General features: G+C 41.7%; 1 protein-coding gene across 1 annotated transcript in view; it reads right to left on the bottom strand.

Annotated features, from left to right (window-relative positions):
• Window positions 1–21,863, bottom strand: part of MYH10 (myosin heavy chain 10) — a 96,322-nt gene extending 74,459 nt beyond the window's left edge. The window contains exons 1-5 of the mRNA XM_019542830.1: window positions 21,856–21,863; window positions 20,594–20,701; window positions 8,368–8,470; window positions 2,148–2,177; window positions 891–908 (exon numbers count right to left, since the gene is read on the bottom strand). Coding sequence (XP_019398375.1) covers window positions 891–908; window positions 2,148–2,177; window positions 8,368–8,470; window positions 20,594–20,701; window positions 21,856–21,863 — 267 coding nt within the window. The remainder of the gene's footprint in view (window positions 1–890; window positions 909–2,147; window positions 2,178–8,367; window positions 8,471–20,593; window positions 20,702–21,855) is intronic.
• Between the last annotated feature and the right edge of the window lie 2,444 nt (window positions 21,864–24,307).

The raw sequence follows: 24,307 nt of genomic DNA, 5'->3' as shown, positions 1-24,307 counted from the left end.
AAGTTAATGCCTACTGAGGCTCAGTTATAGTTCAAATTCTAGTTCTCAGCCTAGAAAACAAGACAAAAACATTGGCTAAATATTATTGTGTGGACACAGGAAAGACAGGTACCTAGACCCATACTATGGACAATTTAAAGCAATCATTCAAACCCATTAAACTCAAGATAACCCCTGGAAAATGCCAGCACTTGGCTTTCACTCATTTTATGAGAGCAGAAAAATCATAAAATCAATTCTTCTGTTGCAAAGAACTCAGAAAGATAACAACAGGTCAGAGTATTTTTGTTATTATGAATTCTTATTTGTAGTCTCTGGATTGAATCTTGCAAATCATGAGTAGGTGTTTGTATACCCAGTGATAATGCTGTAGTTTAAGAACAAAATTGAAAGTAATTTGTTGTCCCAAAACTTGCAGTGGAAGTGAGAAGGGAGGACAACAAGAAAAAAAAAATCAGTCTAACAATCTATTAAATAGTTGTGTGTACATTATTACATTAAAGAAAATGAAATGAGTCAGAAAACTCAGACTTCGACTCCAATATTTTTAAATTATTTAAAAAAAATACATATTTAGTAATTTTAGACTGGAGACCAAGTTATCAAAACTACCAGATCGAAGTAATTATCCTATTCTCAAGCGTTCAAAAGAGGTTTTAGAGTTAAAAAGGTAAGTTTGGCCTGGTTCCCCTACTTCTATAGATAGATCTTGGAAAAAGCAGCATAAACATATTGTGAAGTGAAGTCATGCAATAATTCATGCAGATCAATACAGCAATGTTAGAGCAATGACAAGAGATATTGTCTCTGTTCTAAGAAAACCAGCAACCCAGTGATTTGGTTCATTGTAAAATCCAGCTGAGAGACAGGGGAAACTATATGCTACTCACATACAACAGGGATCCACTCTGTAGTTCAAAATGACATTGAAACAAAATGTTAATGATTATGATTATGTAGTATCAACACGTCTGGATTAGGATGCAAGAGGTTTCTACTCATGCATTTACAATGTTAATACAATTTGGCAATTTTTAAATCTTACATATACAGTAACCATGAATCAATTTTAGGTTTTGCAGCAGAGAACTACTTGAGTACAAGACATAAGCACTTCTTAAATTCTGAAAGGGGAAGTAAGGCACTTTTGAAAGCTTTATTCTGGTCACCAAAACAGAGATGAGATTTTCTTAATTAAAACAGAGATCGGAGTGTATATTTTGCATAGCAAGTTGCAGCACTTACCCTTGCCTTCTGCATAAAACTATCCTACTCATAACGTATCCCCCAATAACATTTTATTTCTGTATCTCAAAATAATGGATCACAATATACTAAAAGATAAGCCCACTGACAGCTCCATAGTGCACTACAATGTCCTTAGGAGAAAGGTAAGAACTGAGTATGTGTCCACCCCTCCCATCCTCCTTTCCAGAAAAGCAGAGAGCATAGTCTCCGTAACTCCAGCCAGCCTGAGAAACTAGAGTTGTTTAAGCCTTCTGAGGATGTTTATCCAGGAAGCTGGATGGAACAGCCACTGGGATGCTGGTCCAGGCTACAAAGCAATTTTCCTTTTTTTTTTTTTTTTTTTTTGTATTTTAGACAAAATTTTGGTTCTCAACTCAGCATTGTGAAGAATGCTGTAGCAACACACTACCTGAGAAGCCATAAAAGCTTTGGGTCCAGAATGATCATCATCATCATCAACTAAGGGAAAATTGTCATAAATTTAATTTGAATAATTTGTTCAGCACCTCACTTAATACTGACATGACACTTTGCTTTAAAATCTGAGCAGTACATTCGCCAAGTTGGTGGTAAAGATGAAGTTTATGCTTCTGAAGAGAGATGCCAAGTTCTATTCTTGAGCATCACAATCACGCTTGATAACTTTTGTTTACCAGTTAGTAATTTCGTACAAACCACCAATACATTTCACTAATAGTACTTTTTAAATACAAGTACTGTTATTACTAAATATCCATAGAATTTTATCATCAGTACATACTTTACAGACGACCACATTTTATACTGATTTTTAAACTGACAGTTGATCTAATCATTCAGTAGACAGAAAAAAACAAAACTTAAGCCATATAAACTCAGAAGCATAAAGAAAGAAAAACAACAACAACAACAACACTTGCCTGATGTTTCACGGGTTTAGGTGATTCTGGCTGTTCATTGCAAACAAACAAATGCATATATGTTAGCAAGCATTTTCCAGCTGCAAGTTACACCTCATATATTGTTTAAATCAGCATGGTTTTTGTTCAGCCAAGCACACTGTTCATGGAAAAGGTTTCAATCAATTCCTGTAGCTAGAAAGAGCTGTTTTGCCTCATTTTATGTGAGAATTTATGATTTTCCAAATACTAGATGAATGCATCAATCAATACTAGATCAGGATTGCATCACAGCTACTGTTTTTCTGTCCTACAATAGTGTAGCAGAGGCAAGCATTCAATTAGTTGATCTGCAAGTAACTTTTTTTTAGTAAAACCTTCCAAGCAACAGTAATTAGAAGTTGGACATGGCATTGTCTTAAATAGCCAGTGGCCAAATGCCCCATGGCCTGCACCTGTGCAGTATTATGTTCTCTTCTCCCCACAACTGCTGCACCAGAGGCCCCTTCCCACCCTCCCACTGCCCACTGTACCATGCAGCCCCTGGCTATTCCAGGGTGGGGGAAGCCTAGAGATCCTGGCTGCTTGTTGCAGCTGGAGCAATTGGGGGGGGTGGCGGGGGGCAGCTTGGGCTTGGTCACCAGAGGTGCTTCTGTACAGCTTACATGCCACTTGATTCTAAAAATGACTAACCTTCTCCTAGGAAATACTAAGGTTGTGGTGGTTTGAACACTTACATTTTGCACTAGGCATTGCAGCATACTCTGGTTCTCTTTTTATAACTAAAAAGCAGGCCTTTCTAAACAATAATGCAATGACCCCAGGGGATGGGGCTGCATGCTGGCAGAAAGTGTCAGGCCAAAGTGCTTCAGAGCTGGAAAATGTAAATCAGCTTCCCCCCCGCAGCCTTGAAGTTTTTACAGGGAAAAATGAATCCCATTTTCCCAGCAAGTTCTAGTACTGTGCAAGGGCCTGTTCATAAAAGCCTTATTCATGACAACACAAGAGCCTGCAAGTTCAGACCCTAAAGACAGGAGATCCAAAGGGACCATTTTCATCTCATAAGACTGCCCCTCTAGCACAACAGAACTTTTTACAAAATTCAATCAGCAAAATGCATGCATAAGACTTTCAGCACTTTGGAAAAAATATTTCACAGAGAGAAAAACATGTGGGTTTTTACAGATGTTCTTAAATCAAGACAGCAGACCATGTCTGCTGATTCAACTTGAGGTTCAGACTTAGTCATCAGAGAGTCCCACTAAAGTGCATCATGATGCAATAGCTGCAGCATGCTCCAGCCCAGTGGTGCTCAACTTTTCTTCTGGGGGGGGAGGGGGTGGACTGGCAGTGCCTAGTTTGTCTGCAGTCCAGATCCAACTGCTGTTCCTGATCTGGTGCCTGGGTGGGGGCATCAGGGACCACCTACCCGTGTGTGTGGGGGGGGGAGAAGGGGGGCAGGTCACCCCAAAGAAGCACAGGGGACAGGAGCGTGCCCCAGTCCTGTGAAGAGGGAAAAGGATGCATTGGGGAGAAAGGACTGGCCCTGCGGGAGGAGGGCTTGTAGCCTGGCCCAGGGGCTTGGGGTGTCCATATTAACAGCACTGTTCCCCACAAAAATTCATAACTTGTGGAGGAGCCCCACCCTGTGAGCCAAATGTGATGGCTGTACAGGCTATGTTTGGCCCATGAGCTGGAGGTTGAGCACCTCTACTCTAGCCTACACTAAACGTTATACTGAAATAGGAATATACTTTATTTCTTTACATTAGATTTCCCCTCCCCCCATTTTTAAAAAAATTAAAACAGTTCTAGTGATTTAGCTGCAAAATTTGTATGCACCAAATTTATTTTTTAATAATAGCTGAAGTTTAACTAAAAGTTTGTTTAGCAAAAACATGTGGAGGTCATTCCTAGTAGTCATTTCTCAGCTCTGAAACCCCCCCTCCCCCTTAAGGCCCCCTGCTCAACCTTGTTACAGCCCCTCTGTACACATACCAAGATTAGATCACAATGCACATGCCATCTAACAGCATAGCCTCCAAACTGAAAAAGGCTTACGGGGAGTATGTCCTAACCTTATTTTGCTGTTACTTCAAACCACTAGCACGTATCCCAGGGGCGGGCAAAATATGGTCCGCTGACTGGATCCAGCCTGCCAGGCCATTTTATTCAGCCCTTCTATCTAATGGCTGCATCACCGAACCAAAAAACATGGGGCCGCAACGGTGTGTGCATGTGTTCATAGGCTGAGTCACACCCCCCCCCCCCCCTTGCACTGCCTTACACACAGACCCACCCCCCACATTCCCTCACACCCCAGGCACCCAGCCCCTCAGCAAACCCCATACCCACCCACACCCCACATACACACCCCTCCATGCTCTCACCCCACATACCCATAGCCCCCCACAAAACTATACCCAACCCCCCCACAATATACAAGTCTAAGACTTCATTTTAAGCTATTGTGCAATCACCTGCGTGCACACTACACAAACACATGTAAATCAAGACAAAATATTTTTGAAGCCAAATTAATGAACGTTGTAGATGTTTGCTTTTTAGAATATAATCTAGTACTTTTCTGGTTCCGATATGGCAAAACCTCTCGCTGAAAGGAATACTTCCGGGGGCAAGGGGAGGGACTTCTAGTGGCAAAGGTTAGGGGGCGGGACTTCCAGTGACAAGATGCCAGCCAGGGGCAGGGCATCTGTCAAGGGGTGGGGCTACCAATGAGGCCCTTGACAGCTTGCCAAAACTTGGTAAACAACCCTCCACCCAAAATAATTGCCCACCCCCGATGTATCCTGCTCTTTGCAGCAATGCAAAAAGAAGGTATTCTCGTCTTTATAGCAACCCTTTTGATACTTGAAGGCTTCCCATCACATCGCCTCATAACTGCTTTGTCCTTGAGCTGAACATGCCTGTTTCTTTCAGCCTCTCCGCATATGGCTTGCTTGCCTTCCAAGCTCTTGATCATTTTTGTCACCCACCTCTGGACACCCCCCACCCAACTCCTCCATGCCCTTTATACTGCCCCTCACCTGACAGTAGAACTGTAAATATAATTAATAACCATTCTGATACAGTGGGGGGCACCACAGAAAAAATTATAATTTATTTTTGAGTGTTGTGACCCATGCCTTATTTCCTGCAAATTGAACAACAGATAAAAGAAATACTAAATTGTGTGCGTTCAGGGAATGTCATCTAGCCTGTATATTGCATGAGGCAGGAGTCCTATAAAATAATTAAGATGAATCATGTAATTAAACACCTCTCAAACTCTGTAAGAACAAAAAAGACAGGGAAATTAAGGTTGAGCATTTGCCATTTCCAAATGCTCTCTGATCAGCTTAAACATGAATGAAACCAATGGTTTCACCTTCCTTCCTCCCTCTTACATTCCTCACTTTCAGCAGAGAACAAGGTGAAAGGATTTAAAATGTAGCCTGCTGCAATTTTTTTTTTTAGGACCTGCCTCTAACATTCAGCATAAGCCAGTAGGAGTCATGCAATAAGGCATCCAATCTTATTGGACCTGGCACCCATTCAAAGTCAGACTATTTAGTGAAGTACAATAAAAGTCCCTATATTTTAAGATGAAAAGTATGATTTTAAATAGCAATAATCTAAAAGCTATTAAAGGAACACTTCAGAAGCTGAAATGTCAAAGTACTCAAATAATTAGAAGTGCCAGAATTAATAGTTACCTGAGCAACCTAAATTATACTTCCCTTGGGCACATGTACTATGACTATCCTTGTTCATATATACGATGATGAGGTTTTTCCATGGGAGCCTTGCCTTATTCAGTCTTTGGGATGGACACTGCATGGGAAATGAGGCAGGTATTCAGTTTCTTCTAACCTTAATTCATTGCTTGATTCCATGCTTTTTACAGTCTCTAGTACAGTAGTCACTGTAGTAGGCGACTATCAAATAAACAGATAAAATTTACCTTCACAACTTTCTTATGGAGACAGTAAAATATCAGTATTCCATTTTACAGATGGGAAATGGAGACCAAGACCAAGGTAAAACCCACAACTTGACTATTGAAAAATCAGATTTGGAATGTCAAGGACATAACTCTTCCAAGTACTTATCTCCATAGGAAGAATGTGCAAGTCACCATATGGACATTAACTAATATTCAAGGTATCCCTGCAAGTTGTGCACTTTGTTTCCCCATCTATATATTTAAAAATAGAAGATGAAGCATCTTATCTAAAGTCACACAAGCAAGTCAGTGGACTAGTTTCACTTTAGAATTTTTGATTATGGACAAAGTAAATAAAGAGTTTGGGCAAGCATGACATTCAGTTGAAACAAACCCTAAAAGTTAGTTATGTATACTAGAACGTTTATTAACCATGCCCTAATGCCTCTGTGACTTGCTTATAAACAGGGATCCGGGTTTTCCATTTCCTGTGGAAAGATGGAATGAAACAAAGATCTCCCCACTTACTGGAGTAAAACACAAATTTCTTATTTAGCAGAGAAACCTGTGGATTTTGCAGTTTTGCAACAAGCTCTCTGCAGCCTGGCAGAGTTCCAGGCTGCAGGGGGCTGGGAAGGAAGGCAGTCAGGCAGGGGCACCATAAGCATGCATGGCCACTGGCAGCCTGGAGAGCAGCTCCTGCTGGGGGGGCAAGGGGCAGGGCTGGGGCTGCTGTCCAGCCATGTGGTGCATGGAGCCCAAGGCCACAATGCATGGCTGCAGGGCCCCAGCAGGGAGTGGAAAGGGCCCACGGGCAGCTTGTTCAGGGGGGTGGAGGTAGAGCTGGCTCCCCACTGCTGCACACACTCCAGGAAGACAGAGGGGGACCTGCACCCCCCTCTCTGATCTGTGCATGGGGTGGGGGAGGCTACCTGCCACGGGCTCAGAATCCCACCCTGCTGTCCTCCCCTGGGACCTCCGCAGCCCAGCATGTGTGACCCAGTGCTGCAGGGAACAGCAGAGCCATGCAGGGATCTTGCTGCTGTGAGTTCTGTGCTCTCCTGGTGATAATGTCCTCTGTGCATGAGGGCAGCGGAAGCAGCATGGGGTTGTGCCACTCACAGCAGCCCCACGCATAGAGGATACGTTGCCAGGACAGCTCAGAGCTCACAGTGGTGAGCAGCTTTCCTGCACAGCTGAGCCCTACAGCACTGAGTTGCTCCTGCTGGGCTGTAGAGACCCAAGGGCCTGCTCTCCAGGGGAGGGCAGCAGGGTAGTAGCTGGAGCCTGCAGTGCACACCCACACCTGCCCTGCACACAGATCTGGGGGGCATGGGTCCTCCCTTTCCTGTGAGACTTCCTCCATGCGCAGAACTGCAGTGCATGGCACAACCCTGCACTGTTTCCTCCATGCACAGAGGATGCGTCGCTAGGGAAGGGCGGAGCTCACAGCAGCAAGGAAATCCTTTTGCAGCTCTGCTGTTTCGCACAGCTTTCAGCAGACCACTTTATTAGATAAAACTGAATAATGATTTTAGGCCAAAGTGCTCTAACTGACCTACTAATTACTCAGTTGAAACCCACACATACACTTTTAACAGTCCAACCACTAAGACTAGCAAAGTCTGGATTCAGAAGTGCAGTAGTAAATTTGAAAAAAGCTGTAGAAGTCAAATTATGAAGCAGTAAATTAGTAACCAATAAAAAGTGAATTAAAAGTTTTTCCAAGTCCATATCTTATCAAACAGAGAAAAACCATTAATCATGGGGAGATGCAGTAAAAAACAAGCTCTACTAACAATGGGATACTGGCTATTGTAGAAGCATGGTGTTCTTTACATCGTAGCTGCAGAAAAACTGTACCAACTTAACTGTCACTTTGATTAAGACTAAAAGAATGCTTACACCAAATATCAGTTATAGGATTGTGTTTTTCCTCCCCACAAAATTTATTTAAAGTATCAAAACAGGTTAACAAAATGATATGTAACTGCTTATTTTCTTTCATTAGTTTTAATTTTTTACATCAAAGTTGGCAGACATCTGTTTTTAATCCTACAAAATCAGCACACTTTTTTCAAATTATTTGTCTTAGTTTTTAAAAGAATAAAAACCAAGCACTTGCTATGGCTATTTTGATAAACTACAGCTAGTTAAATGATAAGTTAATATTAATGAATTATCAGTTTAGTATTTTAGAAGACTGGCAAAGAATACTTTTGCAATAAAAAGGTAGGATTAAAAAGAGATTTAGAAACAAAACACCATCAGGACCATGAACAAATACAAACTTACAGGAATATTATGGTCCTTTCTTCCTTTATGGGAGGAAGCAACGTGAGCAAGGTACTGAATAACTTTCTTGGTATTTTCTGTCTTCCCAGCACCTGATTCACCTCTGCAAGAAAACATTCACAGCTTCAGTTTCAGCACACAAGAAGTCAGCCATTTAAATGCATAGCCTAGGACAGGGACTCTCAGTTGGGGTGCTGTGGCATCCTGGAGTGACACAAGAGCCTTTAAGGATACCATGGGTAACACACAGTATTATCAGTTAGATGTGCAAACACTTGTACATAATTCACAAGGTAAAGAGATTTCAAATCTGAATAGATAGCATCAAAAGCATTCTAAGCTGCTGTCGTCTTGTTTAAAAATATGTGTTTTCAGTCATATTTTTTATGTACTGTAATAAATATTTTTTTGAAATGGAGTGCCACTAAATTCAGAAAAAAGTTATGGAGGGTTGCCTTGAGCTTAAGACCACTAGTACCACTGGTCTAGGGATTAAAAAGAGCCATGCACTTACTTTGAGTATGCACTCACTCAAATTTATAATAAAAAAGTATTCACCGACTACAGCATGACTGTAGAACTGGCAGCCCATGGGTGCAAGTGACCCTAGGCTTCTGGTTTGGATGCCACTCCCCTTATCACCCCAGCAGATACTACCCCTGGTCTCTGGACCTCCCTCCTCTGGCTTTTGCCCTTCTCTAGCTGAGGGAACCTGTGGCCAGGCGTCTTGAGGGGGCTGGGCGGGGGGGAAGCGGATGACATACCAAGGAACTCCGTGCAGTGCACCACACAGTACAGCATAGCACCCATTGCACAATTTGGCAAAAAGAGCCCACATGGTGTGGTGTATGGAGTGCAGGCACACTGGGGTAGTAAAGCAGGGGGGCACAGACACCCATAGTGCAGGAGTAGGCAATGCTTGCAATGTAGCATGTGGCCCACAATACAGGCACTGCAGGGGTGTGTGGCCCAAACAACCTGTAGCTGAGGGCACTGCCACCCTCAGCCATCTAGAAGCTGGAAAGCCCTAGACTACAGGAACACCTTCGTCTTAACCTTCTCATGCCTCATTATGGCTCTTTACCTCATTTCTCAGAGCACCTTTTGCCTCCAATTGCAGCCTGAAACTGACAGGACCTGTGCCATGGACAGACATTTGTACCACTGCAAAAGTGGAGCAGACAGATGTTCATGCCCCCTACAGCACAGAAAAATAGGGGTAGGACTACAAAAATGTTCCTGGATGAAAATACTATTTTGTTTGGACAGCTATCTATACCTATCTGGTCCTGGGGAAATGACATCCCTTGTAGCTCTATGGTATATTGTACAGATCTCTCTCTCTGTACAATATATCACAGAGCTAAAAGTGGTGTCATTTCCCCGGTATCCTATGGTGCTGTGTTCTCCCCCATCCACCTCCAACAGAGAGCATGATGGACAGCAGGGATGTTGTCAGTGATTTATGGGAGGGGAGGGTGGAATCTAAAACAAAGCTAGGAATCTGAAACACAGTTCTTTCTGTTCAAGCTCCAGACCAGATAGTGAAAAAGAAAGCCTATGCTGCCACTAGGAAAAAGTTTTGGAAATACAAAGAGTTTATTTAACAAGTTGGTCATTGTCTTGGCATGAAGTACTCTATAAAGCTATGAAAAACTTTTTCTCTTTAACACAGAAGATACTGGATAATTGGGTTTGCCTGTTAATAGTAATGTAGCAGTCTCGTCAGTAAATAAGCAATCTAGAGACTCTTTAAAGCTGGCAGGGATCTTTGAAAGTTATTTCTGGATGTAAATTCCAACTGCCTACACTTAACCTCTTTCACAGAGAAAGAAGTAATAATCTGAAAAGGTTGAGATGGTTCATGATTTGCAGTCATGACATGCAAAATGCCAAAGGCAAGTATGAAGACATCTGGGGTTTGTCCTTGGCGCACAATCCATCTCCCCATCCCTAAATTGGCATAGATCTATCACAAACAAGCAGCACCACAGTCTAACCTGTTCCTAGAGGAACAGAAAGATTTATAAAAAGCAGAACATTTACACCCAGAAATCAATATTAGAATGTTTTTGCTGTCCACTTAGGTACAGTGAATCCTGCCTCTGTAGGAGGGATTGGCCTACATGAATCAAGATCCTTTCCACCTTTAGAATTCTGTTAAACTCAAGCAGAGTGACCAGTAGTCAGTGAGGGTTCTAGTTACTTAAAGTGATCTTTGGTGGTGTTACTCAGTAAGTCCTAGCTAAATTAAGGCCGAAAAAAGTCACTGTGGTGGATCTAGTAAGCTTTAAAAAAAACAAACACCATAATTACAGTACAGAGGTCAATTTAAAAAAAAAAAAAAAAGATTCTACACAATTTCAGAATAGCCCACTAATAAAAAAAAGTTATAGAATCTGTTATGATGACATCTGTACCACTCATCCAGAACCAAGGGTAAAAACACTTAAGTTTATATGGATACACTCCCTTTGCCAGAAGTGTTATATCGGATGGCATACATCTACAGAGAATGTCTTTGCACAACTTCTCTTTTCAGGAGCAATGATCATAATTTATCAACTTTATTCTTCTCTCCCAAGAGCTTGCAAATATGCCAAATATTTCCTGTGGGATACAGACTGCACAACAAAAGAACTCCTTCCTAAAAAGGAATTAGGCATATTTAGAATATGAAATCTTTTTCATTTATAGGAATGAGGAGATCTGCATACTTTTGCTCTTTTTCCAGGAGTGCAAAACACACCAATTACAAAAATAACTGACAATCTGTAATACTCTCAATCTGCCCATAAAAAGTAAAACAGCATTTAAGAGCTTTAACAGCATTTAGGAAATGGCACACAGCATTTAAGGGTGAAAACTGTGGCCTGAAGCTAAGGATTAATTTCCTGAAATTAGATTATTTTAAGTACATCTCAATTGGTGTGCTGCAGGAATTCTAAAAGCCTTGAGTGAAGTTATGTTTCTGCTAATGTCAGTGACAGCTTGACTATGGACTTCAAAAGTACCTATTGTGTTTGAATCTTAGTTGCACTAGAAACTGGACTCTTCACCTCCTACTTCCAACAACTTTATGAAATGAAACCTAAAGAGCACAACTCTGATTATCAGCTCTAAATGACTGCTAGGTAATGTAACCATCTTGGATGATTTCATCTAACAATGGATCTTTGATCTCATCCATACGTTAAACTAAACTGGCAGGCATACATTAATCAGTTGGGGGGGCGGAAATATAACAAGTCAACTTATTCAAAATAATGGTGCCATCCTAGCAGGGCCAATATTTAGATGTTCTGACTACACAAAAATGATGCATAGAATTTACTTGGGTAAATGGTTTTCAGGTTTACTAAACCTTATTTAACCCATTGTCTCGTATCAAAAAAAAGTTTTATGACCAGAAGTTACTTGGATTTCCTTTGCTCAAACTTGGTCAGTAAATGCTAGTTAGTAAAAACTGGTTATAATGACTTGATAAGCCCAGTAACTGATTTCTCTGCTCAACTCAAGATGCCTAGTCTGATGCTTTAAGGTACAAAATAGATCTAAAATACAGATTTTAATCATTAAAAAATGTGACTGTTTGTACAGTATTACAAGACATTTCTTTGAATGATACTTTTTTTGTTTTCATGATGGTCACTGGCTACTATTCTCCTCCAGCTGCTCCAGCCAGGCTCTGCGAGAAGGCCTGCTCTCTTATATCCTCCTCCAGATCCCTAATGAAGTCTCAGCCAAAAGAACCTACCATTGTCATGTATAGCAAGTCAACATTTGGAGTGGCTAGTCTGATTACATGAGTGTCCTAGAGTAACCACCTTTTCCAAACTGGAAGGCAATGCACATGCCTGCCTCCTTCTCCCTCAATTGTGGCATGGAGCAGAACTGAACAGAGACCATGGGAGGTAAGGGGATGATGTGGGCTGGCTGATGTGGGCTTGGGGTTCTGCTGCTTTCCCCCTGGAAGCTTGTCATTGTGTGCTTGTGCAGAAACACTGCATTAAAAGGTTTGGAAAGGAAATATGCAGATCATTAAAAGAGGCGTTTATGATCATTACTTTCTTTTTTTTTTTTTTTTGGCAACAGGAGCACAGTTGGCTCATGTTCAGCTTCTGGTCCACTGTAACCTTCAGGCTCTTCTCTGCGGTATTGCAGCCTGGCTACTCATTCCCCAGCCTGTATTTGTGCATGCAATTATTACAGACTGGAAAATGACTGGCTAGGCTGCAGTACTGCAGAGAAGGACCTGGGGATTGTAGTGGACCAGAAGTTGATATGAATTAACAGGGTGCTCATGTTGCACAAAAAAAAGTCAATAGCATGCTGGATTGTATTAACAGGAGTTATCTTGCAAAGCAGGAGAAATGATTCTTCCACTTTGTCACTGGTGAGACCCCACCTGGAATACTGTGTCCAGTTTTGGGTCCCACACTTCAAGAAGGATGTGGACAGGTTGGAAACAGTCCAGCTGAGAATAACAACAATTATTAGAGGCCTGGGAAGTATGACTTATGAAGAAAGTCTGAAAGAATTATGACTACTTAGTTTGGGAAAGAGAAGACTCAGGGAAGGGATCCGATAACAGTCTTCGAAGTTCCTGAAGGGTGACAGAGATAGAGTCTTCCCTAGCTGCAGGGAGCAGAACTAGGAGCAATGGCTTCAAGCTGCAGCAGCGGATACTGAGGTTGGAAATTAGAGAGAACTTTCTGACTATAAGGGTGGTCAAGCATTGGAACAGGCTTTCTAGAGAAGCTGTGGAACCTCCATCCTTGGAAATCTTCAAGAGCAGGTTAGACAGACCATTGGCTGGAATGGTTTCATCAGGGATGATCCTGCCTTGAGAAGAGGTCTGGACTAGATGACCTTATGAAGTCCCTTCTATCCCTACTTTCTACAGTCCTATGATCTTCAGTTGTTCACATACATACATATTTAATATAATTATGATACATCATATAATTATATTTTGATAATGCATACCTATGTTTCAGGACTTGTTGGGTCAGAAGTTTCTGCCAACCCAGTATGGGGAATACTGGGGCTTTTAACAATAACAGAGTAGCTAACAAATATGAAAAAAAGCTATTAACTATTAGCTTCTGCTAAAACAATGGTCTGAATTAGCAAGAGGCTGCCAAAGCCTGCTACACAAAAAACAACTAATTACTTACTAGGTTCAAAAGTTTGAGTATTCCGAGGAAGCCCTTTGGCTAAAAAGGAACAGTTTAACTATCCATCTACCTTTCCTGGAAAGGAAGGGGCATACCCAATTTGTACTGGTAAAGAAGAATTAAAAATCAGTTCTCTTATTTATATAACAGTTGCATACTAGCTGCATTTCATTTTCTTTAGATACCTCACATCTTTACATACCACTTGTCTGGAGAACATTAGGAAGCTGGATTCTAGCCAAAAGTTCTATAAAAAAAATGTTTGGTATTTGAGGCTGCTACTAGTTTAAAAAAGCAGCCTCCACCCACTTCTTCCCTACCTTACATCACACCTGCACAAAGTCAGTTCAGATGAGCTATTCCTGTATAGCAACATACATCTGTAAAACAACTGTTTATCAAACCTAGTCTCCGTTTTGAGGAAAATACCATAAGTTTGCAGTAATTCTCAAATTCAGAATAAGTTAGCAAAAAACCATAACCACACATTCTCATACTTGGACATAAGCCTGGCAGCTAATGGCAACAAATCTAGGAAAATCCTGAATGTTTTTTTTTTTTTACAGAACCTTAGTGTATATCATGAGAGGAATTTCTGGATCTTGGGGTTACCAGTCTGAAAATGACTGGCAGTCCCCCTCATTTAACATTAATTGGCAGCAGGAGGGAAATTTTTATCATCTTCCTTCAACAATTGTACTACTAACCACTCAATCAGAAAGGTGAAAGTCATTATGAAATGCTAATAGAGAAGCTGCCAAAGTGAGACAGATAAAATAAGAAGAGATTTCAGCTATTCTCACATAAGCTGTGTGAACAACTAATCAGAGTGAAATGGAAAGATTAAATTTCTGAATGTAATAAATTACTGCTTAGTAGAATAATTCATCTTGGAATGTACTAGAGGAGAAGCAATTCTAAATCCAATCCTGTTTCAAGCTATACTGTAACAGTGACTATAAGAATTAATTAAATTCAACATCCTAGTGGGAGGGACTAAGCCAAAAATATCCACCATCCCAATATACAACTTCAGGAAGGCAATTTACACAAAAATGAGGATGTTAGAAAAAAAAATTTAAAAGGAGCAGTCAAAAATGTAAAATGCCTGCAAGCTGTTTGGACGTGTATAAATTACCATATTAGAAGCCCACAAAAAGTGTATACTGCAAATAGAAAAGAGTACATAGTGGTTCAATAACACCCTTGAATGGTTTAATAGCAGAGTTGAGGTTATCCAACGCAAAAAAGCAAAGCTCATAAGCTGACAGGTTAAAGATAATAGAAAAACAAGGCAAGTCAGAAAATGAATGAACATCTTGCAAAAGTTAGTAATAAAAAGTTAATAATAAAACCTTTTTTAAAAACACATTAGAAGCAGGAAGTCGGAAAAGTGAATCAGTGGGATCACTAGATGACCAAGGTGTGAAAGGTACACTCAGGGATAAGGCCATAGCAGAGAACCTAAATTAATTCTTTGCATGTTTTTTTTTTCCCCCCAGTAAAAAGTCCTTCCAAGAAGATAGATCTGAAGAGTTGGGTCACACTAAAATGATAATAAAAAGTTTTAGAACAAATCAATAAAGTCAAATGCTGATAAGTCTCCAGGACAGGATGGCATTCACCTGAGAGTCCTAAAGGAATTCAAATGTAAAGTTACTGTTCTGTTTGCAATAATGTATATAACCACTGTTACAAATAGTCTCTGTGCCAGGGGCTGGCAGGTTGCTAACATAACACCCATCTTCAAAAAGGGTAATCCTAGAACTATCCATGAGATGATCCTGGAACTAGACAGTAGTGAGTATCACTTCTATACGTGGCAAGTTGGTAGAATCTATAATAAAGAATAAAAATCAATAGTCACACAGACAAATATGATATGCTAGGGAAGAGAGTCAGTGTGGCTTTTATAAAGGGAAAACCTGCCTCAATCTGCTCAAGTTCTTTAAAGGTGATAACAAGCATGTGGGTAACAGGGATGTAGCTGACACTATATATTTGGGTTTTCACTAAATACTTAAAAACAAAATAAAACAAAACTGGAGTTACCACATGATTGGAGAGGAAGTTTTCCCATGAATTAAAAGCTGGTTAGAAGATAGGAAACAAAGGGCAAGGCTAAATGGTCCCTTTTCAGGATGGAGAAAGATCAATAATAGAATCCCAAAGGGATTGTGCTGGGCCTGGTTTTGTTCTACATTTTCATCACTGACCTGGAAATGCAAGTGCACAGAGAAAACTCCAGGTTTTCAGCTGTTACTAAATTATACCAAGCAGTCAAATCCCAAGCTGATAGAGACAAACTACATAAAGATCTCACAAAGCTAACTGAGCAAGGAAGTTGGCTGTGTTAATCAAGTTAGACAGAAGGTAGGGCAAGGTGGCACCTTATAGACCAACTTGGTAACTTGATAACTTGTTCAGAGAGGCATAAGCAAGGTTCTGTAACAAGGCCTCGTGGCTTGATGAGAACAGGAGTTAGGCAGTTTGTTACTAGAGATGTTATTTGAGGTTGGAGAGTGCCTATAAGCCAAGACAGGCTTGAGGTCATCATTTTCCAGGGGAGGTTGGAAGTCATAAAATGTGCCCAAAGTGTTCAAGTTTAGGGCTTTAGGTGACAAGAGAGACTGTTGTCCTTGTCATAGGGTTGGTATGTCAGAGCAGGGTCTGAGTTTGGCTTTGTTGATCCAAGTCAATATGGTTTGAGGATGTATTGCTAGTATAGGAATCCCTGTTCCAGATCTGCAAGATCTGCATCCCGGTCAGTGGGATCTGAGCAGATACAGCTCTAACAGAGCCTGGCTATAAACAGTGGATCTCAGGGTGTTCCTACAATGAAATCTGGTGGCATGGAGGTGACTACATCTATAGTGACTGCAATTAGTCTACATTAGGGGTTGACAACATTTTCCAGCATGGTGGACAGAATGACATGGTTTAGGTCTTAGCAGCATAGGCCCTAGTGTCTAGCCATCTTTGCCACTTCTTCCTGCGCTGTGCTACAGCTGGGTATCAGAGACATTCATCCCTCTGATGGAGCACTAGGTGCCCACAGGCCAGATGCAAAGGCTCTGCAGGCCATAGGTTGCCAACCCTTGATCTACACTAAAATTTGCTCAAATATCTTCTCTGATCAGATGCCAACAAATTAATAGCCTATCCACGGGCTGGAGGGTGTGGCTGAATACACTGGTTGCTGACACTGTCAAGGATTGTAAGAGTTGTTGTTGGAGTATGTAAATTTGGAAAGTTTTGCTTCCATCTTCTTTAAGGAGTAGAGGTGTTTGCAGTAGGCTTCATGGCTGGACGCAGAGTTGTCTTGGTAAACAACTGTTATGTCTGGGTGGTTCTGTACGCTGTTTGTTAGTTCCGCAAGTGTGGCATCGATTTCCTTCCATTTACTGTACAGAATACTAGTAAGGTGGCTCCTCAGTTTTCCAGCCAGTGAAGCACAGCTTGTCACAATAGGCTGTGTATTACATTGAATTGAGTGGATTGGTCACCTGGAATCCCTTAGGTATGATAGATCCATTAATAGCTATTAAACAGAACAGTCTCTGTTTTCTGGCATCCTTAAGCCAATGATAGTGGATGCCAGAGACAGTGCAACAGAGAATGGATTATGCTAGACAGGCTCTGTTCATATATTTTACCTCTAAAGCACCTGCTAATGCCACTGTCAGAGACAGGATTACTGTGCTAGATGGAGCACCAAGATGGCACTTTTTATGCTCTTATTCACAGTCACTAGGACATATGTTGAGAGAGACTGTCTTTAACAGCAGCAATAGGGAATATGGCATTCTCTGTCCCTGGGTCCATGTTAAGCCAATGATTGTCCCAGCTCAGCCAGAAGTACGTTGCTTACTGAAGGCAATCAAGTAGCATGATGCATATTCAGGACCAGTGTGAGAGAGGTTTTCCTCCCCATTTGCTGTATACTATTTCTAATCACTAGCCCTCACCTACCATATGGTGCTGTACGTCTCCTGAGACTTTACATGGAATATCTTTTTGCAAAAGCACTGACCTCCACCAGGAGTCGCTATTTGGTTTGGACCAGCCCTTGTTTGTCCCGCACTTCAGTACTGAGAGTAGCAATGTCTGACATGATAGCTAGTCCAGTCAGGTCTCTGTCAGTTGGACAGAGCAGAGGATTTTTTTTCCTAGTGGGAATCTGATATCCATCTCTTCAAGGTCTAAAGAATCTTTCATTAAACTGCAGACAAAAAAAGAGCTTACAGGTTTTTACAAAAAAGAGGAATATTAAATATGCACTCAGGATATGGGACAATCCTAAAATACAAGTGACACTTGCTGACATCTTTGGATGAATTCATCCATTATAGGACATTTATAGCTTGAGGCTCAAAAATTTGAAGAGGAATACTGCAATTCTAATTGCCAGTATTCGGTCCAGATGGGTTGAAGACATTTATGCTGCTGAATGGAAATTTCAAGAAGTCAGATGAATTCCAGAAATTGTTGAAGAGTTGAGAATTTTAAAGTCAGAGCTCAGTAACAAAGTCAGACATTAACCAAGTTTCATCTTGCTTAGCAGACAGAACGAGGGAACTAACGGAGCATCACATTCATTCTTTTCTTTATGATCTTTGTATGCAAGTACGAGGGAACACAGAGGGTCTGCACTGCCACAATTGATGCCACTATCAAAAAAAAAAAAAAATCTAATCTTCACGTGAACGCTTAGAGAAGTCCATAATGGCACCCTCAAAAAATGAAAGCATTTTTTATTTCAGTGTTTCAGACCAAAACATTTTGGTTAAAAAGTTGACATTTCCCTCCTTTCCCTAACCACCTTCAAATTTTGATTTTGCAGAAATTAAAACTGATCGGGGCTCTCAGCCTCAGGGTTGCATTGGAGCCCAACTCTGCTGGACTGTAGAGGCTGGGAGCAGCAGTCAGCTAACTGCCTTGTTATTGCTGGTGCAGATCCTGGGCTCCCCCTGCACTAGCACTGTTGGTGCAATTGGGATCTGATCCCTAACCCCGCAACTGTGCCTCTTGCCATGCACATGTAGCATGGTAGGAGGCACGATTGCTGGGATCATGCATCCGATCCCATCGAGCCTTTAAATGAACATCTGTCAGGGACCTTAGTTACAGCTTTACACTAAGAGTTCATGTTCAACTAGCTAGCCCGGGGCGGGCAATTATTTTGGGCGGAGGGCCACTTACTGAGTTTTGGCAAGCCATTGGAGGGCCGCATGACAGGCAGCCAGGGGCAGACAAATATTAAATTTTTTAAATTTTTTAGGGGCCCCATGGGCCAGATAGAATGGCCTGATGGGCCGCGTCCGGCCTGCAGGCCACATTTTGCCCACCCCTGAGCTAGCCACTATGAGCTCAGAAGACCTCTACATTACAGAAACCAGCATAACTTGCATATGTGACCTACATACGCTATTAGACCTAGCTATATTCTCTCTCTCACCCCCCCACAGTTGAATCCACATTACCAAACAACATAAGGGGACCTGCATAACTAGCCTGCCCATCATTATGCCAGCTTATTTCATCTACAAATTTTACTAGTAGTGATTTAAAGTACTGAACATACCTCTGGCCCACATTTCACTACATTTCACATATTTTTAAAATTCATTTAATATGGGTTACACTGAATTTATATAGTGCTGTGCTTGGAAGGCTCCCATTGACCTATAGTGGCAGCCATTGACTTGCCTATTTTCTGTTGGAAGCAAGACCCTAAAAGCTTCAGACACTGGCAACATAGGAAAGTGTTTGTCACTTCGATGACATAGGCCCCTGAAGTCATGCTCCCTAGGTAAAGTTGGGCTTTGTCTCCCCCTTCTGCTTCCCAAAGAACAGATGGTCAAGCACCATTGAATCCTCACTCAAAAATGTGGTTGAGGGCAACAATAGGTATTTTATCAACAGTAAGTATACTGTAATGATGTCCTACCCTGGGAAAAGACATCTTTATCAAACTTATCAGAAATTATTTTATACACTGGAAAATATTATACATTTTGCTTTCAGTTGGATAAACTGGGATCCTGACAAGCATTTGGTGCCTGAGGGCAAGCTAAAAAGCTGAATTGTCTGCACTAGGCACTGTGTCCTTTCATATTGCCTATAAACAAATTAAATGAGAATTACACTGAGGCAGAAAGTGACAACCCTTGGGAGAAGAAGAATCTGAAATGAGGCAAGTCAGCTGCCCAAACCTCAAACTATTCACACCATTCACAGTTATTCCCTGCCAGTCATAGTACAAAAGATCCCTTAGCTTGCTAACTCATTCAGGTATGGGAGGCTAGAAAGAAAATTTGCCTTAAACTACTGAAACACAAGAAAAAGAGATGTGGCAGTAGGTAACCAGACAGTGGGCACGTCTACATGTGCGCTGGACTGCACTGTTCTTACTGTGTGGTCATTTAGTACTTAAGCAAGTAGTAAATGACTGCACATTAACCAGTGTTACTGTGCAGTTCTGATGCTGCACAGCTTCTTTTTCCACGCTATTGTGCAATAGCAACAAACTACTGTGCAGTACCGCTGGCATCACATTTTGTGCCCGCTGATGCTACATCACTGTAGCTTATCACTATAGTGACGTGGTGTCTTGTGTAGACGCAGCATTTCTTCAGAAATTCATCTGCTTTATGGGGTTTCAACATCAATTATTATTCCAAAAAAGCCAGTTTTGACTGTACTTCACAAAAAAATACAGCATTTTATATTTTAGTTCAAGGATTGAGGTCTTTTGACATTTAACCCTCTTGGTAAATGCCAAGATTGAATAACTGCAGAATAATCTGTTACCTGTGTGGCAGTGGGCCACTACTTTGAATAGTTACAGTACTGTTATTATAGATATACACATAACTGATTGGTTGAACTTGTACTTTTTAAAAATGCATTTTTAAAAGTTAGGCTTAGCTGCTAAGGTATACACAAAGACAGTAACCTGACTGGGCAAAAGCAGAGGAGTTCCTTGTGCTACTGCTGGAATATAATAAAAATGACCAACTTCAGAATTATACTTATTTACTTACGTGCAAAGAATTGATTGGTCCTCACGGTCTGCAAAATAAGAATGAATAAGAGTTATAACATTTGTTATCAGATTTTTATAATTACAAGCTAGAGTTGCATTAACAGGACTTTTATTTTGAAAGAATCACATTTCTACAAAGTATTTTTAAAGAGACCTGAATTTTAAAACCATCAACTTTTCTTTTCCCTGATTTTAATAAGGGACCTTGTTTTTCAGCAAAAAAGGAGAATGCACAGAGGAAAATGAAAGCATTTTTACCTTTATTAAAAACTGAAAACTTTACAAGTGTAATTTTTAACTGAGTTCAGTTTTCAAATATAAGAGGCTGCACCACAAAAAAAAATTAGCAGAACTGAACTCTGCAATTCGAGGCTGCTCAGCACCTACTACTCTGCTCAAAACCTCTAAAAGCCTTGTTGCCTTTTATTAACATGGTGCAATATTCTGTACAAGATGCTTCCAAACTACAGCATCTTTACATATTGTAATTAGGGGTACACCAATAAAGATTTTTTTGGCTGATCCCAATGGCCGATTATTAACCAGCCATATCCACCAACACTGATCCAATATACATCTGGCAGCTTGGAGAGTAACGTCAGGCTGGTAAGCTGCAGGGGTGGGGGTGGAGAAAGTGAGGCTCCCACGATGAGGAAGGGAGTAGGGCTGTGGACCCTTGCTCCATGCACAAATCCAAGGGGCACATGCTCTCCCATGCCTCCCGCAGGGGTGGGCACAGTGGCAGGGAGCTGCCCCACCTTACCACAGCAGCCCATGGCTCTACCCTGTGCCCCACACTGCCTGGGCAGCACCTGCCTAAGCCCTACTCCCTCCCTCACTGTATGGGCCTAGATCTGCCTCCCTCCCCTCCCCCACAGACTTACCAGCCAGTCGTTGATCTCTAAGCTGCCAGGCTGCAGTCCTGGCTGCATACATGCTCTGGCTGCGTGCATGAATGAGGTATTTAATATTGGTGACATTATTGGCTACACTGGCCAAAAAAACCCGATGGCCAAAAATATGTTAAATTTTCCTTTTATCTGTGCCAATCCAATATGGACCAATATATTGGTGTACCTCTAATTTTAAAGGTTCTTAAATTAGGACCATGTATCAAAATATTTGCTTCATATATGTGAAAGCTTTCTCTGGCATTTCAGCTAAAGGATCCTCAAGGGCCAGCCCTTTCAGTGACTTCAGCATCTCATTAAAATAAAACTGCACATGGCAGAATCACCTCTCTGACTTTTAGTCACATACCTAATCATCACTGAATAACTGGCACAGAAATCTGCAAAGCCCCAAAATAGAAAAAACTGTGCTATGTTAAAGTAATAAAAACCATATGCACACACCACAGACAAAGAATAGATTCCACTGAAAAAGTAAATCTTCATTTTGTTTGCATAAAAAAAAAACAACCACCACCTCAGAGCCAAGAGTTGTGCACTGATCCTCCTAAAAGATGGAACTGCAACATGATGAACTTGAAACAAAAGGTTTGTTTTCATAGATATCATATAATAGAAATTAAGGGTTGGAAGGGACCTTGAAAGATCAAGTCCAAACCCCTTGCTCTCGGCAGGAATACTGCTGAGATCAAGTGATCCCAGCAAGGTGTCTGTCCAGTCTCCTCTTGAAGACTTCTAAGGTTGAGGACTGCACCACCTTCTTGGGAAGTCTATTCCAAATTCTGGTCACCCCTACCATAAAGAAGCTTTTCCTTAAGCCTTTAAAAAGAACAAAGGATACACATTATCACCCTTTGATACTATTATGAAATACTGGCTATGCATAACACTAACTTAGAAGGGACCAAAAAAGGCTTCAAATACTAACTACCAAGCGTTGCTTTCTCTAGTCTAGGAGATACGTTCCAAACTAGACCACTACTGGTACAGGAGGACAGTCCCTATGTCACTCTGAAGTAGCCAGTTTCCCAATAACTGGGAAAATCTGAAAAGCTAGACATAACGTTAACACACTTCTCCCCTGCCACACACACAGACACACAGACCCTCTTAAGGTTTAAAACCAGGGCTAACTAGCAGCCCCTGAGCTGTTAACCTTCAGCCCTTGGGCTCCTGGTTAGGGCTTTTCCCATTGATCTTCTGCTACTGCTGTCAGATCTCTGGGCTCCCCCTCCCTCCCCCAGCTTCTGTTGCCTGCTTTCAACCCTAAGGACATGGCAGGGCAGTGAGGGTTGGGATTGGGGGCAGGGGAAACAGCCACTCAGAAGTCAGATGGTCCTGATTTAAAATAAAAGGCAAATAGTTACCTATTTTGATTGAACTTAATGCATATATCAGTATCTCATTTGATGAGGTCCTATTGTCCCAGCTTTTAATCCAGATCAAAAATACACAGGGCACAGCCCTTCCCTACATGAAGCCCTCAAGCTTGTATTGCTACCCCTCCAAAAGGCTTGTCCTTGGAATGACTGGCAATTAATGAACTATGATCAGTTCACAGATGTACACAGCACTATCCTGGGAAAATGTCAGCACATTATCTCATATACTTTGCAGGCAATAAAAGTGGACCAATGGCCTCGTAGGTCTGTATGTTCCTGGGACAAAGGGCTCTCTCCCAGAAAAAATGCAACATCTTCTTACACTCAGGGTGGATAAAAGTCTATGCTATGGTTTTAAAAATAAATTTTAAAAAAATCTGACTTAATTAAAATACTGATAAAAAATTAATCAAGTTTCCTTTTCAAAAATAAACCAAATTAAAATGAAATTTGAATTTAATACAGCACAGGCCAAGGTATAAGTTTAGTATATAAAGTATTAAAATAAACAGGTTCAGTCAATGAACCTCTTAACTCCAGACTGTTTGTTAAAGCTGATTTTCTTCTACATAAGAATGAAGGGGAAAACGTTTAATTTGAGGTCAAGCATTAAAAATGTGTCTCAAAATTTAATTAATTTCATGCCTTAGGGGCTTGCAAGGGATGTAAGGTCTATACCAGGGGCAGGCAAAATATGGCTTGCAAGCCAGATCCATCCCACAGCACCCACCAAATTGTACCCTGCCCATCCCTTCCACCCACAAGGGTGGGAGTGAGGCATCCATGTGTATCCCCCCCCAAAGACATAGCAAGGTGCAATAAATTATGTTGGGGGAGACGTACACAGTGCCTCACTCCTACCCTTGTGGGTGGAAGGGCCCAGCCAGCAGGCAGCTTCCGGGCAAGGCTGTTGCCGCCACTGCTGCAGGCCCTGGGGACCTTCCCTTCCCCTGCCTCCTGGAAGCAAGTAGGGAAGTGGTGGGGTGGGGTGGAGCTGCAGCAGTGCAGAGCATGGGACTGGGGCTGGTGACAGCATGGAGCCTATGCCCAGGGGACAGTGGGAATGTGGAGCTTGGGTGGGCAGCATGTGGGTGTGAGGGAGGGTGTGGGGACCCCACCCCCTACAACTCCCATGGCAGGCAGCTCCAGCGGGCAGGCATGCTTGCGCCCGGCAGGGTCAGCGCTGCATGTTGCAGCGAGGGGTGCAGCCTCTCACCGGATGGTTTTTAATAGCAGCATGCGCAGCATGCGCAGCATGAGAGGGGAGCCCAGGGCACTGGAGCCAGCTGCCTTGCCTGGCAGGGGAAGCAGCGTGACCACGTAGGCGAGCTCCCCAGGGTAATTGTCTCTGATATGTCTGTCCTCCATAGGAGGTCTATATTGAGCAGATTCTTTTTGGTATTGGGTGGTGGAACCGGA

Source organism: Crocodylus porosus, unplaced genomic scaffold, assembly GCF_001723895.1.
Source record: "Crocodylus porosus isolate Cpor-Errol unplaced genomic scaffold, CroPor_comp1, whole genome shotgun sequence".
Classification (NCBI taxonomy): Eukaryota; Metazoa; Chordata; order Crocodylia; family Crocodylidae; genus Crocodylus; species Crocodylus porosus.
The sequence above is the reverse complement of the archived record's forward strand: the minus strand, read 5'-3'. Positions and strand labels throughout refer to the sequence as shown.